Source organism: Apiospora kogelbergensis, assembly GCF_038363985.1.
Source record: "Apiospora kogelbergensis strain CBS 113332 chromosome Unknown utg000005l_segment0_segment0, whole genome shotgun sequence".
Classification (NCBI taxonomy): domain Eukaryota; kingdom Fungi; phylum Ascomycota; class Sordariomycetes; order Amphisphaeriales; family Apiosporaceae; genus Apiospora; species Apiospora kogelbergensis.
The window spans coordinates 1,489,251-1,507,529 of NW_027117422.1; the positions used below are offsets into that span (position 1 = coordinate 1,489,251).

Consider the following 18,279-nt stretch of genomic DNA (forward strand, 5'->3'; position numbering starts at 1 on the left):
GGTCTATGTGTCTTTCTGTATGTCTGTCCCACGGCCTGCTTAATCACGAGCCCAGTTGCCCTGGTGTGATTCAGTACCTAGTAACACGGTACAACAGGAAGATTGAGGACCTCGTCTTGCCAGGTTGCCCCATGCAGCCGCGTTTGCTGATGTTGCCGTTGACGGCAACTAGGCACCAGGATGTGCGCCTCTAGATCTGCCCAATGGCCATCTCGAGATGGGTAGGCGGGAGGAAGAAGACAGGTCCTTGCATCGGCATTGCTAGGCTCAAGTTTCCTCTTAGGGAAGTGGGTAGGAAGGGGCTTCTGCTGTGCGACTCGAGGTTAGCCCTCAGTGGACTCGGCTCTCATCAACCATGCTCGCCTCAAGTCGGCTCTCGTCAGATTTATCTCCGTCTTTCGTAGTCATGTTCAAGTCTCCAATGCCCCTGGCGAAGAGGGGTGGGGATTTCCAATGATAAGGGAAAATCGTTCAGACTGATTCACACACATGATTGCACCTCGAGGGCAAGCATTGCCTTTAAAATTTGGAATTATTAATTTAGGAACCAAGAGCCATTAGTATTCCAATGATCAACGCCGATGTGGCGTGGATGAAGATCTTCAGGGGCAGGCATCCTACACTGAGCCAAGAGGGTTATGGAAAAGTAAAGTGAGTGATCATTATCCCTTCCAATCAGGATAGACACGTGCAAAATTGACATGGTATTTCCCTTACTACGTGGAGATGTCTTGTGTATCCATACTAACCTCCGCAGAAGTGCCGTAGTTGTGAGCTCAAATGCCAGCCAGGACCGGTTGCTCGTCGCTCCGAACATACAATGATGGTGCCCGATGCCATTGCACGGAATTCAGCCCGGCGTCTTCTCGGTGATGAACTCAACCTCCATTCCGACCGGGTATTGCGTAGTAGGCAGTAGTTGTAGGTAGTGCGTTTTGGAGGCTCCTTGGCGGGTTCAGGGTGTGAGACATGGAGCCGCCCCTTCGTCGCGCCACCCAGTTCTGACAGCTACGTCGGTATGAGACAGCCCATTCCTATCACTCCTTCAATTGCCGATCACCATCGTAGACATTCCAATTCACGGCATTTCGACGTGAGAAAGGGCACCACTCGAGCGGTTAGGAGATGAGAATAGCATCAAGGGCTATGACAACGGGAAAAGGACCGAAATGTGGTGAGAAATCGTGTATATAAGTCGGCATGATCGACCGTCAATGTCCAAATCCTTTCTTAGCATCATCAGCATCCAAAGCATCAGACTCCAATCATCACTCACTCTTCCAACCAACTCAACAGCTCACTCACTCATCTCACTCTCACTACCAACAACTACCAAGCAACTTTAGCTTCTTCTTCCAAAACCAACCCAACCATCAAAATGCAGTTCACCACCGTCTTCACTCTGGCTTTCGCCACCTTCGCCGCCGCCGCCCCGGCCGCTGTCGGTGACTCCTCCTCGACCATCCAGCCCGTCGGCAACCAGGTGACTGTCGGCCAGGCCGGTGACAAGTGCGGCACCGACTTCGACCTCAGCTGCTGCAACAAGGCCGACGTCTCTGGTGACGCCACCAACGTGGCTAGCGGCATCGCCGGCGGCCTGCTCCAGGGCGCCTTCGGCAAGGAAGGCCTCGGTCTCTTCGATGGCTGCTCCAAGCTCGACATCACCGCCGGCATCGTCGGTGGCGGTGTCTCCGACCTCCTCAACAGCCAGTGCAAGCAGACCGCCGCCTGCTGCCAGCGCTCCGGCTCCGAGCAGGTAAGCAACCACATACCACACCCACTCCTTTCTTCCCCACACTCTAAACGTTATCACACGCGGCTTTGCTAACACACTGTCTCCTTCGACTAGAACGGCCTTCTCAACGTCGGCCTCCCCTGCGTCGCTCTCGGTGGCCTTCTGTAAGCGAGAGCCTTCGCTTTATCCAGAGCAACAACAGAGCATGATGAGTCACGGTTGTTTCTACGGAGTTTCACGAGATAAAATGGGGAAGAGGATGATGGATGTAATACTCGGAGTCAGCTGGATGTCCCTAAAAGTTGCATGAGGAGCATGATTTAGCACACGATATAATCTAACTTAAGTCACTCGTTTACCAAACTAAAACGTTCGCTCATTTTCATTGTGACAATCATCTACTTCCCTATAGCTAAGTAAAAATGACTGCAATATTAAAAGACTTCATAATGATAACATTTTCACACATAATGCCTTCTATTTGTTTTCAACATGAACCCGAGTCATCAGAGCTTAGGTCGGTCCCGTATGGCCTATGAGAGGAAGAGAAGGTAGAAGGGTACGGATTATTGTTGTTTGCTTGAGTATATTCTCGATGACGCTCCTCTGAGAGGATAATTAGAAGCTCCTGAGTTATATATAGGACTCTCAAAGAGATGGGAACGTATCGAGGAAAGCTCGGTTATAGCCATTGTTCCTGAGAATGGCTGATGATCCCTCATTTTCCATCGATTACTTTATCAAAATTTCAACAATGGTCGGGCCGATCCTGTCCGTTGTTACCGCATGTGGTCAATTCAAACCAAACGTAAGACCTGGTGGTCGAGAAGGGGTGGTTAAGACGAAAGAGGGCCATCGTAGATTCCCACAACGATGAAGTCACCATCACGGGATAAGGAGGATACTAGATCAAACTACATATGCTGCCCTCTGAACTTCGCCGGTCCATCCACTGAAGGGAACGCCAAAGGTTGACCCAAATATGGATGCTTGGAGTGAAAGCGATGCGCAAGGTACGCTGGAGAAGCTTGCTACAACTACGGGAAGGAGGCCACACCAAAACTTTGAACAATCAACATGGAATAACTCATCGGCCTTATGATATCACGCGACTACTGCCACCACATACTCTTACAGAGGGTCTCTAGATGGGTGTTTGAGATATAACGCAAGGATCCGCTCGCGGGACTTCCCAGACAGTGCGAGAGTTTGTGTCGCGCTTCTGTTTGAATTTGCAACGGAAGGAACTACGTCACCGGGCTGTTATACACATTGGCGACTGGGAGGGGTACCATAGTCGGTCCTGGTATAAGGACTCACATATACAGATACTATCAATAAGGGTATGATCACGTGATACAAAATAAAAGGGGTTTCAACCCGAAAGGTGCAATATCATTCTCTTGATCGTCGTTCCAAAAAAAGCTTTAGGGAACGAGTCGTACTTGGCACCATCCACTTGACGGGATAAAGAGGATAGGGACGGTGAGCAGTATTAAGTTATGGGCTAACCATCAACATCATCATCTACTCAAGTGACTTTCCTCGGCTCTGAATTCGGGTCCAATATAGCACCAGGAATCAAAGGCACATCGGAGGACCAGCCACTGGAATAGTACTTTATCTGATGAAGACGGATGGGTTTAATACGCAATTATGTGGATTTGGCTTGCCGCAGTATCGAATCACTGAAACAGGACGGGGGATAAGATATGAGCGTGATCTACATGACATCTGCGGCTCTTTCCTTTTTCCCCTCCGCCCACGTTTCTTCGATTTGATGCCAAGACAATGACATCTGCGATGGCAACTAACGGTCTACGTTAGATCTACGTATGTTTTATCCAGATGGAAATGCGTCCACCCATCCACATTCAATCAGAGACGGACTCAATTGCACATGACTCCAACGATACCCGTGACAGGCCCAGATAGTGGATGCGGAAAGGTGAGGATGCATACTAGCTATCGCCAAATGTATCGGCCGGAACAGAGGATGGCAATTTCCATAACTTTAAAACATAGGCCAAGAACCGAATATGGGTGCTGGTGTAACTTACTTAGGTACGCCGTTGATGGTTTGTTAGGGATGGCCGTTCTTGGTGGGAATGGCAGTCAAGTTTGAGTAGCAAAGAGTAATATCCGCGGTCGGTGCATCTTAGACGCCGTACCAACATCCGATGGCAGGAATGGCAAGGGTGGTTATTTGCTGGCTTTGAGTCACCAATGGAATACAGAGCGAGCCAGCCCACTTAGTCGGTCGGCTATCGATGCTTGCCCAGTTGCAACAGGGTTCTCTTTCAGACCGCATTCTCGGACCCTTGAATCTAGGCCGGATCGGCGAGGATTTTGATTGAAGACGGCGCAGTGGTTGGGTTGGTGACGGTAAAGCCAAAAAGAAAGGCTGTTTGTTTCGGTTTCGAGTTGGAGGGACGGCATCGCAGATAAGCCCGCCAAAAGCAATGCCGACAAAGGAATACGAACGAGCGAGAAGGCGATAACTAACAGCCAACAGGAAAACGAATTCCAGAATAGCTACATGTGCACCCCGCATGCAGCGTTTTTTGCATGCATAATGTTCTGAAACTCGCCAGTGCAGACGGAGGAAGAACAAATCAGCCGGCTGGGAAAGCCCCCAAGCGCCCGTCAATAAGCCTTGCCCTGCATAAGGTGCGATTCTTCATATGCTCGGGACATCGCCATTCGCCAGTTCTCGTGTCTTTGGGGCACGACTTGGCAGACTTGGGCAATTGATTGGGGCTAAGCCTGCGCGGCGACGGCCAATCAGACCGCCGTACGGCCCTTCCGACAGGGGGCAGCTGCTGAAAACGGCCAAGGCACAGCATGGCTAGTCGAAGAAATCAATGAATGAATGTATGATAACCACCGTGACAGGGTCGCGGCAGAAAAAGAAAGCCAGGCATGCTATGCATGTAGCATCGAGTAGACTATGCTCCAAATCCAGATGCATCACCTTCGTTTTGTTTGTCTCCTCCTTATTGACTCGGAGCTACGAACATGCCATTCCTCTTTTTCTTTGACTTTGGCATGACATCGTGGTTTCGTGTAGAGAGCGTGTTAGGCCGAACAGCTATCCATCGAAAAGCCTCGACTATTACGTATATGTAGGCCTGGTGTTGCACTGCCTACCCGTCACAACAAGCCACCTGGTTTCCAGCAACACCACCTCGAGAAAACGTTGCAGATCCCGCGTTTCCTTCTCTTGTCGTTCATGCAGCCTCCGAGTCAGTTATCAGTTCAACACCAACACCACCATCATGGGGTTGTTTAGCAGAAGAAGAAAGAGCACGTCTCACCCACCACCTCCACCACCCCCGGCACAAGTTGACATTCAATCGCCATCCTCACCGCCGACATATCATCATTCGCCACCAGAGCCGTCGCCTTGGGGCTGCCAGTCGCCGCCTCAATCACAACAGCACGCCGGCCATTATCAACCTCCTGCTTGCTACCTGCCTCCGCCGCCGTCTTGGCATGCCCCTCCATCTGCTGCCGCCAACTCCAATTCACCACCACCACCACCCTATCAACAGCAAGACCAGAGGAACTACCCGCCCATCATCGTAAACCAGCATTACTATTTGAGCCAACCGCCTAACTCGGTGTGTCCACCTAACAGTACCGCCAGTTATGGCGGCTCCGGAACTACCAGCAGGTTCGGGATGGACCCCGTGGTCCACCTGGCTGACGGTATGATCCCCGGTACCAGCGCCCTGGTCCACCAGGTCTTCGACGACGGGCTACCGAGGTGGCACGGCCAAGCCACCCAGCTGCTCAACCAGGGAGCTGCCATGTACGACCAGATCTCCAGCAAGTTTAACAACGTCATGACCATGATTGACTCGGACAAGTACTTTGGGAATGAGAAGGACTTGTTCACCTATCAGCAGCAGCCACCGCTACCACCGGGGACGACCATGCCGCCGAGCGAATCGGCAGTGGTCACGACACGGGGTATGCATGGGGCGCCCAAAAAGTCTAGCAGCGGCAGCAAAAATAGCTCAAAAGGCCAGACCGCCGCGGTTGCTTCCTCCTTACTATCATCGGGCGGATATTTTGCCAAGGTTGAGTTGTATGCAAACTCAAGGCTGCCCTTGAATCTGCCACCGCTTAAACTGTACGCCTCTTCCCCTTTTCCTTGGCTAGTAATCAACGGCAATCACGTGCGCACAAGCGTGGCCTGTTTCAATCGTCGATAACTAACCATAGAGCATAGATATATGCCCACATACCCCCTCCTCTGCCTTGCAGCACAGTACTCAGAAAAGGTGTACGAGAAGCCCGAAGGCTTCGAGCGCGACACGCACGTCGACGCCGACTGGCGGACCGGCACCAAGGCCATGCGCCTCAAGTCGGTGCCCATGGACCACATGAACACCATCGTCTTCGCCATCCGGGGCACCGCGACCTTCATGGACTGGGCCGTCAACCTCAACACGGCCCCGACATCACCGCAGGGCTTCCTGGACGACCCGGGCAACTTCTGCCACGCCGGCTTCCTGACGGCGGCCCGCAAGATGATCCGCCCCGTCGCCGCCCGCCTGCGCCAGCTACTCGAGGAGCGTCCGGGGCGCGCCGCGCACTCGTTGCTCATCACGGGCCACTCGGCCGGTGGCGCCGTCGCCGCTCTGCTGTACTCGCACATGCTTGCATCGTCCCCGGCGGCCGCGTCCGAGCTCAATCACCTGACGGGCTGCTTCAAGCGCGTCCACTGCGTCACCTTTGGCGCCCCGCCCGTCTCGCTGCTGCCGCTCGCTCAAGCCCCCCGGGCGGCCCGACTTGAAGAAGTCCGTTTTCCTCGCCTTCGTCAACGAGGGAGACCCTGTAGCGCGTGCCGACAAGGCCTACATCAAAAGCCTGCTCGAGCTCTTCGCCGCGCCCGTACCTGATGGTTCCGCGGGTGACGCTAACAGGGGGCGCAAGTCGAGCACCGGAAGCGACAATGGCCGCAAGCCCTGCAACGGCGCACCCGAGTTGCCAAAGAGGCCCTCCAAGGAAAAGCATTCCAAATCGACGTCAGCAGTGCCTACGGCCAGCAAGCCATCGAGGACATCACATCTCATCAAGGCCTCCTCGAGCTCCGTAGTCAGCACCAGCACCAAGACGTCATCCTCATCGAAGAAATCATCGAAATCCTCCTCCGCCAACAAACCCACCTGGCACGTCCCGCCCAGCACCCTTAGCAACGCAGGCCGCCTCGTCGTGCTGCGGTCGGGCGACCCGCGGGCGCGGATCAAGAGCCGCAAGACGGTCGGGGAGCGCCTGGACGAGGGCGTCGTCGCGCAGACCATCACTGACGATCAGCTTCGGGGCGTCGTCTGGGGCGACCCCGTCTGCCACGTCATGAAGCTGTACGCGGGGCGCATCGAGACGTTGGCGGTGGGGGCTGTGACCGTCAAGGGGTATTAAACCCTCGAAGAAGAAGAAAAAGCCCCGATTGGTTTGGTTCATGGATTGAACCATGCAACTCCAATCAACTAGAAACGATAAAAGAAGATGAGGAGATAGATTTTGTTGAGCACAGTCGCATTGGGGGTAGATCGTTGGGGTCGTCCGTCGGTTGGTGGTGATGATGTACGCGTGCGTGGTAACATGTCACACACGCAAAGGGTTGGGCGGATTGGCCCTGTAAGATTGATGGCGGGGTGGCGGCGTCCATTTTTGTAGGGGGTGTTGTTTTTCGCTTTGCATGATACCACATAAGATTCTCACGACATTACGACAATTTGAACCACGGAGTAGTTTGATACCATAATTAGAAGATTTCGAAAAGCTCAGTTTCCATTTTCCATTTTGAAACCAATGCACTAAATCTTAAGTCCATGATCAATGTCTACATCTTTATATGCCGAAATTCTATTGTGAGAAGAAAAACAGGAGTCATAAACTCGAAATCCCCTTAATAATCTAATGTAATTCGAAAGAAACCGTCAAGGCTTCCACGCAAGTTGTGTTTGGATCTCACTTTCTCTTGCCAGTTTGTTTCCCTGGCTTAGCAAAGTACTGTTAGGTATCATAGAGAAAAAAAAAACGAATTGCTGCTGTCGCTACTGTTGTTGCTACGCAAGACAATATAAACAAACTGCCCTCCTCCACCACTGGAAAAGTCCATCTAGCCCTTGCTCAGAACCTATGCCTCCGGCGCCACTCGATGCTGTCTTATTTTGGAAGTAATTGGGTTGTGGATGTAGTCTTTATGTCTCTATTGGGCAATACCAGAGGAAAGAATCAAAAGGGGATAAAAGAGGTGATGGAATGGGTAACACGAAAAAGGTGAGGGTATCCATATGATGATGAGGCAACACACTCGGGAGAATAAGCAGGGTAAGAAATGGAATCATCAGTCCTTTTCTTAGACGAATCGGACTTCGTTGAACGTGCCTGCGCGGACTTGGACCAAACTGGCAAGCTCCAGCAGGAAGGCTTGGAAGATGATGACATTGGTGATGACGTGGGACACCGAGGCCTGTTCCTCTTGCGGCTTGTCTGCCTGCGTCGCCGTACCGCCAGGGGTCTGGCTGCCGGCTTCCTGCTCGCCGTCTTCAGTATCGTCTTCAGGCGCGGGCGGCATGTGGACGGTCTCACGCCCGGCATTCGGTGTAGCAATCGCCTCTCCTGCTTCCTCCCCTTCTCCGTGGGCATCGCCGGATTGGGTTTCGCCCCTCCTCTGGATTTTGTTCTCGGGGGTAGACGGCGCTTCAACGACATCGTCCGTGGGCGCGGTGGAATAAGTCGTCACGGCTTTCTTGAAGTTTAGAGGTATAGGTGCGACATCCTCCTGCTTCGGAAGGCCAACCTTGCGCGCGAGGATGCTCTGGTCCACAGCGGCAAAAGCCGCCATCTGGCTTGCGACAGGGCTGCGACGTCCACCGCTACCCATGCCATTAGACCCCTCGTGCTGGCTCGCCGGGGAGAACGAACGGGTCGCGCCACTGCGGCCGGGGCTCTCGTAGTTGAGAGGGAACTCCTTCGGCGGGGCCGGCAACGGCTTTGAACTAATTGACGCGTTGGAGTTGCTTCGAGGGAGGTCCTTGCGACCTCGAGGGCTTCCCGAGCGACTCGGTGTGCTGCTCAGTTCGGAGAGTAGTCGCTGTGCAAAACCCTCGAACCCAGAAGGCCGGGCTGGCGAACTAGAACGCGGGTCTTCCTGGCTGGCCAACTCGGGCATCGGCGTCACCGTCTTGGAGCTGGTCCTAACAGGGTGCTGGTTAAGCACAATGGTGTCGGCCGTTTGGAAAGCTTCGCGGCGCTGTTGAACCAGGTCTTCGAATCTAGGGATAGACCCGCGGTAGGACGTGACCTGATTTGCCAAAGTCTCTAGAACGGTCATAATCCGCGGGAGGGATGAGGTTTGCCAGATTGGCCGTCGCCGACACTGAGCCATCTGCTTCAGTTTCTCTAATTCTACAGACCGGGGAGAATCGGCGTCCAACTCAGGGGATGCCATGTTCTCCTCGTCGTCTTCGAAAGCATACTGGTTCGGGTGGCGCAAAAGCCAACCCTCCATACTAATATAACCGCAGACAGCCAGGTCAATAATAGTCTCAGTCAAAGCCAGGTTCGTATCAACGGGGTTGACGAAGAAAGAGCTCAAAATATCAAGCAGCGTGTTCCAAAGGCGATCTTCCGGGCTTAGCGTGTGATGCGGCACATCTCGTGGGGCGCCAGGCAAGCTATCCGGAATCCCACCCAGCTTATGGTTGGTGGTGGACAGCTTTGGTGCCACCAGCTTCAACGAACAAGGGTGGCTCTCGAGTCGAGACATCGTGTCCTTCAAGATGCTGTCGTAGACCTCGTCGAAATTGTCTTGGCCGCCTATCGACCCTGCCAGAGTGGTCAAAAACTCGACCTCTTGGTCGTGAGCCCCGCGGGTCCGCTGAGCGGAGCTGCCGAAGATTTCCTCGGTGCGAAGCAATGTGACGACCGCGTAGCGGTGATGCCTCTTAAGGATCGCGGCCAAGAGCTGCAGAGTCACGCTGACGGTCTGGTGATTCTGGGACTTGAGGCAAGAATGCATCAAATCTACCAGGTTGAAGAGTAAAGGTGTATAATCTGCCACGGCCGTCTGAGCTTTCATCATGGTCGCAAGGTCCATAGACTTCCGTTTGCGTGCAGCGCTGACGGCTGGCTCGGCGCTTGAAGATGCCCGGTTCTCAGCCTCTGGCAGTGCGAGCAGATAGTGAAGAACGAGGTTGATCATGTCGGGATGATCCAGCGCTTCCAAAATTCTTCTCAGGTAGGTCAATACGGCCACTGAAGAGCCTCCATCAACATCTGAAGACTGCAGCAGCGAAGGGTACAATAGCTGCTGCAGGAAAATCACTTGGAAATGTTCCAATAGCGTTGACTTGACCTCCGCGGAGCGACAGTGATTGAGAACATCCTGCCAGAAAAGGAGATGCGACAGGAACGTGTCGAGGTGCAGCTGGAAGTCGGGGGAGCAAGAGCTCACGATCTCGAATGTGGAGACGGGGTGTTCGTAGTCGGAGAACGCGAGGACCGGAGGGAGGTTCTGGGGTGGGTGGTCGATGACCAGCTTCCTGCTGAGCTGACTGTAGAGGGCTCCAAGGCCAGTGGCCATCAAGGTCGAGAGGTCACTCTCGACAATCCACTGTTCCAGCTCGACGGAGCTGGATGCCGATTCGATGATGTAGAGTAACCCCGTCCTGGCAAAGTCGCCCACCTTGCCCTCGTTGTGAATGTAGTCCATCAACAGATAGAAGAGAGGGAAGTCCTGCTTTTGTGTTTTGCCAGCAAACTTGTCCCTCTCGTCCTGGAAGCCTTCGTCTTGCGAGGAGGCATCGTGCCGGTGCGTTTTGAACCAGGCGGAGAGGATGGTTGGGTCGAGGCGGATTTTGGTGGTGATGTTGAAGGCGAGTTCGACGATGCGTATTTCGGTGTCGGTGGCCAGACGTATACTGTTGGCGCCGGTTATGCGAACCAGCAGGGTGGTCAAGCTGGCGGAAAAGGCATCGTTCTCGACGAAAGCCTCTTCCTCGCTCTCGATCAGGGTAGCAAAGAACAGCACGGCCTCCTTGATGATCCACTCATTGTACGAGGAGGTTGCTATCTTGGCGATGGGGACATAAATCTGCTTGATGGCGCAGAAGCTGATGCAGGGATGGGGGGAGCGGTCGTCGGGACTCCTCGACGAGGATGTTGGTCAGCTCCTGGAGTCGGATCTCGAGGTTCTCGGCGGCATCGATATCTTGGGAGAGATTGGTGGTGTTCCGCCATATCGACTGTAGAGAGGTTTGGTCGGGTCAGAAGATGAACAATAGAAGGGGACGCCTGTGCACGAGGTGGGATTTGTTTGCTTACCAGGAGCTGGCTGTACTCCTTCTCGAAACGATGTCGTCGCCTGACCGGGTCTTTGGCTGCATCCCTCCCGGAGTTCCCTATCGCCAACGGGGTATTTGCTAAGAGGCGCGTCCACTGCAGCGACGGCGGGTCAGTATCTGTTGACAAGACGGTGGCAGGCTGGAGGCGGGCGGCGACTCACGAAGTCCATGACGTCTCTAGAGGCATCTCTCGGTGGTGTTGTGGGAGATGGGAATCTGTGTCAATGCTTTCCACACGTTCCCATCTCTCATGGCTAGATGGGCAGCGAGCGGGCCTTGGAGTGCATGATTTCAGATGTCAGAGGAAATGGCCCTAAAATCGATCCCCCTGTTATGCAGTCGCGACGTAACCAGTAGCACCAAAAGCGTGGAAGCTAGGTAGGCGCATGTACCCAAGTACCTTTCGAAGGGTCCCATCCGTAGGCTGCTTCTGGGCTGCTGGTTGCGACACGTCTGATACCCCCGCCTTAATTAATGGCTAATTTGCATCATTTCAATAGACCACGCCTCCATAGCAATCATCAACCTTTATTCTTGACGATGGTTCGACCCCTGCTTCCACAATTACCATCCATAGTTGTAACAGAGAAGTTACATACATAGAAGAACATCCACGTAACGTCCCGCTTATTATCTATACATAGTAGGATAGCAGCTAGAGTAGGGTAATCGCTAGAGTGGGATAATGTCAAGCAAGAGTGGGATACTGTCAAGAGTGGGATAATGTCAAGAGCGGGACAGCAGCTAGGATAACAGCTAGGGTAGTAGCTGGAAGGCTGGTAGCCACTGGAGATAAACAGTATTGTCGTTAGAGCTCTATATGGCTGGGGCCCGAAAGGAAGGCACCGGGCCCTCCCTTCTTGAAAGAGTTGCCAGGTATCGGTCCGCCATAGACACCCCAGGCCCCTTGGTACCCAGAAGCTCCGCCGCCCGAAAAGCTGATACCGCCCCGGCCGGCACCGCTTCCACTCCCAACTCCACTCCCGCTGCCACTCCCGCTGCCACCACATGGGGCGCCGCTGCCTCCATCGCCACCCGGCGCTTGAGATGGCGTAGGTTGTAGGTAGTCCGGCAGCGGCTTAAGCGGCGTGACGGCGGTGTTGTCCCTTCGATATCTAATATGTGTTTTAGAGGTCATGCCAACCCTAACGCCGTCAAGACCGGGATAGTGCGGGTTGTTCAGGGCTTGTCGGTCGGCGAACCCATTTACTTCATTGCAGGGGAAGGCCCAGCTATCCGATTGTTAGCAAAATCAGGTCGTTGTCAGAATAAAAGATACAAAACGTAACCGAGTGGGACTTAAGAGTAACAAGAATAGTCTTACCGGTCCAAGTATTCATCCTGGGGGCGAAAGCCGTTGCGAACTAGGTAGTCGTTTCGGAGTTGAACAACTCCGAGGTAGAGGGGGACGCCGCGCACGATCTGGAATAAAACACGATCGAATCCAGGGTAATCATTGTAAGTGCCGTCTAGTCGCCGGGGGTATTGACCGCCCTGGACCAAGGGGTACTCGTGAACGACGGTGGTTCTCTCGCTCACTGGTAGGTTCTGGATCGGTAATGGTGGTCTCCAGCTTCCAAGACCTATAAGGACTTGTGAACGCGCTCTCGATTGGTCGTAGCGTCGGGGCCAAGACTCCCCATTATAATGAACTTGTCTATGCCATTGGCCTTCTTGGTTCAACTGTTGCATGTCCATTAGCGCCCCAGCGCCCAGCCTGAAGGCTGTGTAGACCTCCTGGGCCGTGTATCCGTTATGCTCCCATGTACCTAAAGGAGCGTTTCCGTCCAAAGGCGAGGGTCCCGTCATGAGTAGCGGCGGTATCTTGTTGTACATCCCCGTGAAGTGGTGGCATTGGTATCTCTCGGGGTCCAATAGCACGCGGGGATCCGTAACGCCGGGAGGGTCCCATGGCCATTGGCCACGTTTCGCAATATTGGAACGAGGAGAGACAGTAGCATTACTGGGGAGATCCGAAGGCCTCTCTAACGGTGCACTGTCAACAATGGGGGCAGCAAGTGGTAGGCTGGCACCCAGTAGAGCCCACAGGACATTCAGCAGAATCAAGAGCTTGGGAGACAATGTCAGCGACGAATCGTTCAATTGTCAGATACGGGGCGTATTGTACCATGATACTGGCTGCAGTCCTCTGCGTGTTAGAACTAGGGTATAGGCAGTTAGGGGGTAGCTGATATAATCCAGTCTACTTATAAAAACTGGTATAGGTCGATAAGTCATGAGCCAGACGCAAGTTGAAGCAGGGTATCGAAGAGAAACAACAAGACATCGAAGAGAGCATAACGTAGATTTTATAGGCCAGCGGCGGAAGAGAACCGAAGACAATGTTCCGCATGATTGATATTGAATGGGCAAGTGTGGCAACGGCGTTGCGAATACACATTTGCCAAGCAAGTCCTTGCACTCACCATATATATGAATCACGGGATGATCATCTACGTGGAATAGACAACTAACTATTGTGGCTTGCGTTCCATAGGCATTCGCAATAGTGACACTGCGTGTGCCTGGCTACACACGCAACTTCCTGTAGCGCTGTGCACATCGGTCATGACCAACGTTGAATCTTTCACAGAAATCTTCCATAAGGGCCTCAAGCGTTTATTGCCTCATACCGCTTCATATCTTCCTCTTTCCACTTACCTAACCCCTGCTGCGGGCCAAAGCAAAGGTACATTTGTGTTCCAGGTCCTAGCAGAACACTCTCGCCTTCCCATTTATCATATAGCTTGCAATTCGAATCTCTTCTTAAACAGGGCACTGAGCAGTGCGGTGTCTTTCGTCCCAAGAGAGGCATTATGGCCACAAAGAGCTCTCATATCGACAGGCATGAAGGACAATACAATAAGAAAAAGGAAGGAAAGTAATAAAACAATACATAATATATTATATTGGAGTAAACTTACCACTATATTACTCGTATTAGGTGAGATTCCAATCTTGCGCATGACACACACTCTTCTAATAGACGATACTGGTAATACTGAGATAATCGGAAATAAATACCCTTATCATCAACAAATTTACCCTAAATCCACTTGCAAGGAGAATTCCACTATCAAGAAATGCTAAGCTAGAACTACTTAGATAATAAGAAGAATTAGTTATGAGCAATCCCATTACGGTATCGAAGGGACATATCCCGTCCGCCGACAGTGAAGCTACAACCCAGCTACAGCCCTGTTCTTGGCCTCGATACGCGGCTAAAGTTGGGCGCTACGAAGCCGTTTTCATCAGCATCAAGAGGGAAATAGTGGTTAGCAGCGGTTGGATTGCTGGATAGCTTCTCCGCGGAGACCTGGTCATGATCTCGTTCTTTCCTTTCCTCATTGTATTCGATGGAGCCGATTCCCAGCTGTGCGATGTAATAGTCTTGCTCCTCCTCCGCGGAAAGCCCGAACAGTAGGCTCTCCTTGTTATCCAGGTACTCGGCAATCCAGATGGCGAAGCCCGGGAATAGGGGATGGCAGAGGTTTTGATAGTACGGGACGTTGAAACTGCGGATCCTGGGGGAAACCAATTGGAAGTGTTGCCACCACGACCGCGCCGCGTAGGGCAAAAATGCAAGAAGATGTTCGTTTTCCTCCAGTCCTTGGGGCTGACGTGCCGATTTACCTATCATGTAGATGTAGGTCACGCAAATATCGAGAAGGAGGGCGGCACAAGAGGTAGATGAGAAGGACTGGTACCATATTGACTGCGACGAGTGTTTAGAGTTGACCTCTGTCCCGAATGTTGGCTCCGAACAGAGCGTAGGTTCCATGTCCACCTCGAATAAAGTGATTTCCTCAAAGTCGCTGTCCGGCAGAGATGATTTCGAGTCTTGCCTATCCTCCTTCAGCAGGAACTCTCGAGCAGTCTCGTGGACAAAGTAGACTTTGTCCTGGATTATGCGGATAAAATGCCCACCAATGGCCCGAATATGGTTTTCGTGTGGGTACACGACATCATATTCGAGTTCATCCAGGTTTTGGGGGCCAGGCCGAAATGGCTTGGCTGATGAGTCAAGTGCATCATGCCTGGGCTTCACAGCTAAAGCAATACTAAGCTGTTCGACGCTCAGGGGCTCGATAGCAGCCAAGATTATGCTGAACATTTTGCGAGTTCTCGGCACGTCGGGGAGAGATATAAGCAATTCGACGAACAGTGAGTCGATATCACGACTCTGCAAAATCTCTTCTAGTTCGCGACGTGAGGCACCTGCTTCCACCTTTTCCGCCAGAAGTTGCAGGATCAGGGTTATCCATAAAAAGGTCCTGTCTGCGCGAAGGATAAGTTGCTTCTCGATTCGAGACAGCAGATTCTCGGGGAGTCCTTGATCAATCAAATCCTTGATAGCGGCACTAACGACCAAAGAAATGTCGCCACTGATCAACTCGGATTCGTCCTCGCCCTTGAGACGTATGACGCCGTAGCTGTTGAGACTTCCGGCCTGAGCGCCCGATGGGAACTTTGTCGAGTTTCGCAGCTTGTCAAAAACCACCTTGATTGAGTTTTCGGGCCGACTAGCGACCAGCATCTTGAGGCTTCCACGCGTAGGACTGTTACATCGTCCGACTTCTTGATAGAATTCTGAGATGACCTTCAAGAGCTCCTTCTTGTCAGATATATCGCATTCGTCCAGCCCGTCAACTATGCAAATGGTCGCGACTTGTATGTTTTTTTGCTGCAACTTGTCATCAGTTGTTTGTCCACTTGTCGCCTGATTTTGGTCGCAGCCAGTAGCCACTGTCAAGGCTTTCCATAGATTCGGGATATTATCCAGGGGCTTGCGCGCCATTGCTGTCTCTACAGCCGCGGTCATGCGTGGTTGAGCCTCCATAACTTGACGAAGAAGCCCCCGGAGAGCCGATACAGCGCTTCTCTGCTGAGTATTGTCTGATTTGAAGAACCAATAACAAACCAATGTAGAGGCCGATCCAGTTCCTCGCTCCATATTGTCGATAAGAAATGAACAAGTAACTGATTTACCACACCCGGGATTTGCCGAAAGCCATATCAATGAGGATATAGGGGACTGCAGCCAGTTTGTATACTCCTTTCGGCAGAGAATCCATGAACACGTTCCAGGAACTGCGGGTGGGTTGCGGTCCTTGTGTTGTCGGTAGCTATTTGGGCCTAAACTCTTGAGGAACGTCTCTTGCTTCACCTGTTGGCGTTTGCTTAGATCTTGTTTTATCAATGATCTCAACTCCGTGAGCACAGTTCGCATTCTGGGCTCCTCCATGGATGAAAATCGACATATCGTCCTGTGATCGCCATCCGTAGGTATTGCTCTCTCATGCTTGGCACCTAACACCGCTGATTCCTTCTCAACCACCTTGACAAATCCAGTCGTTAGCCTGTTCACGTCTTTCGCAGCAGAGCGACGGGGATGAATGGGTTTTATAATTGAGATAAACTTACCAGGCTACTCATAAAGGGTAGTTTGTCCAACTCATAGAAGCTGACGATTCGAAGCCAATGGCATCTGGTGAGAAACAATGTCGATATGCGCTCCAGCGATCGTGATCCAATCTGATAGATAAACCAAGTCAGATTTCACCGTAGTCCCAGATATGCTTGAGTCATGCACTCTACCTCGAGATCTTTTAGGAGCTTCAGGTTTGTGCTGGTGCCAAGTGAGAAGGATTTGAGTATCCTCCCAAAGATGCCACCGAAACTCGCAACATTGGACCCCCCGATGAGGAGTACCGAAAAAGGCAACCCCTGAATAGGACCACGTAGATGTAAATACTGTTCACCCTCGTATATTCGATTGAAGGCCTGCCATATGAAAGCGTCAGAACGATACTGCAACGATTCTCTCCGTATTACTTGCCTGTTTGAACACAATTCCGCCCAAGGAGTGGCAGATGAAGAACAAGGGGCGACCCTGCTCAGCAACAGTGGTGCGAATACTATCCAAGCCGGTAAGCAGTTGCTCGGCAAAATCAGAGATATCGGCGACCGCCTTGCTGAACTGGACCACCGAGTTGTACGAAAACGAGAGTACGCGTGCCGATGGGAACTTTAATGGAAGAAAGTCCTTGAGCCAGTTCTTATTGGTCGCCTCATCAGTCCAAGTAGTGTCCCAATGCCCATTGAGGCCGTGGATAGCAACGATGTCGATGGCTTCGGCAGATCCCGGGTCTTTGTCCTCAATGATATGAAATCCTAACCGGGCCAGCCTCGAGGGTTGCGGCTCGTTAGAGTGGTTGGGTTTGAACCGGTGCATTGCATAAATGAGCTAGTTTTAATGCGTTGTCTCTGGCCGTACTTTTCTGATCACCGAACGGCGATATGAACCGACATGAACGCATATAGACAGGAACTCAAAGTACAAAATTTTAGAGCTGGTCAGTTTAAATGACCTGATCATCAACGGAGTGCGGGGTCCAAATAGAAGGTATCTTGGGGGTGGCACTGGGGGTGCTGCGCTGTCAGACGGCATGGCATGTCTTACTATGTACGGGTACCATGAGCTGCGCCACAAACTTGACGTGAGCACGATATCGATATTGCTACTACCACCTCACGACCTTCATTGGGTCATCGCAATTGAATTTTCCGCATTTTATTATTGAAACCTAGTTGGTATTCATACTACCATAGGCCCAAGGGTTGGAAAAGGCAGCTAGACGGCCAATAATATCGTCTCGTGCCATCTATCTTCTTGTTATGCCATCTACCTGACGAGAAGCCCGTAGAGTCGACCTTCGCTTGCGAACTGGAGGCATCGTCTTTGGGTTGTGGGCGCGCAACCGTCGGCCTCCCCGACATCTGGCACGTAGGTTTGTCCTTCTCTTGACAGGCTGGAGTCGGAGTGTTTGGAGTTGTATCGCCGCATCCTCTGCTCTTTCTATTGCTCTGTCCATTGCTCTTTGAAGGCGAAGTTCGGAGCTCGGGGTAGGTGGGACTGGCGATTGGCCGTGGTCGCACAGATCGTAGGGCAGGTTTCCCATGTGATGGGTCGAACTTGAAGTCGGTGGCCGCTCCTCCTCATGGTAGTCGTCTGCCGAGGGCGTGGTGGCATTGCCCTTGGCTGTATCAACGGACCGTATTAGCCACCGAAGAAAATCCCCGCTCTGATAATTGCAAACGAAGTTATGCTGCTCGGGCCACCGCTCTCTCGTCATCTCTTCGAACCGGCGCATGCTTCTCTGAAAACTATGCATTAGCTTC

General features: G+C 52.3%; 4 protein-coding genes across 4 annotated transcripts; 2 read left to right on the forward strand and 2 right to left on the reverse strand.

Annotated features, from left to right (window-relative positions):
* Nucleotides 1-1,378: 1,378 nt before the first annotated feature.
* Nucleotides 1,379-1,903, forward strand: PG998_007076 (Rodlet protein; the record flags this gene model as incomplete). The annotated part of the gene is made up of 2 exons (XM_066873892.1): nucleotides 1,379-1,756; nucleotides 1,850-1,903. 2 exons carry the CDS (start codon nucleotides 1,379-1,381, stop codon nucleotides 1,901-1,903), a joined length of 432 nt encoding a protein of 143 aa, XP_066729837.1.
* Nucleotides 1,904-5,013: 3,110 nt separating this feature from the next.
* PG998_007077 (Alpha/Beta hydrolase protein) lies at nucleotides 5,014-7,165 on the forward strand (the record flags this gene model as incomplete). The annotated part of the gene is made up of 3 exons (XM_066873893.1): nucleotides 5,014-5,873; nucleotides 5,973-6,492; nucleotides 6,518-7,165. The coding sequence occupies 3 exons, from the start codon at nucleotides 5,014-5,016 to the stop codon at nucleotides 7,163-7,165; spliced, it is 2,028 nt and encodes a 675-aa protein (XP_066729838.1).
* A 943-nt stretch (nucleotides 7,166-8,108) lies between these two features.
* PG998_007078 (uncharacterized protein) lies at nucleotides 8,109-11,267 on the reverse strand (the record flags this gene model as incomplete). The annotated part of the gene is made up of 4 exons (XM_066873894.1): nucleotides 8,109-10,866; nucleotides 10,901-10,998; nucleotides 11,078-11,236; nucleotides 11,259-11,267. The coding sequence occupies 4 exons, from the start codon at nucleotides 11,265-11,267 to the stop codon at nucleotides 8,109-8,111; spliced, it is 3,024 nt and encodes a 1,007-aa protein (XP_066729839.1).
* Nucleotides 11,268-11,905: 638 nt separating this feature from the next.
* PG998_007079 (uncharacterized protein) lies at nucleotides 11,906-17,332 on the reverse strand (the record flags this gene model as incomplete). The annotated part of the gene is made up of 5 exons (XM_066873895.1): nucleotides 11,906-12,329; nucleotides 12,422-13,123; nucleotides 14,292-16,457; nucleotides 16,522-16,528; nucleotides 16,933-17,332. 5 exons carry the CDS (start codon nucleotides 17,330-17,332, stop codon nucleotides 11,906-11,908), a joined length of 3,699 nt encoding a protein of 1,232 aa, XP_066729840.1.
* Between the last annotated feature and the right edge of the window lie 947 nt (nucleotides 17,333-18,279).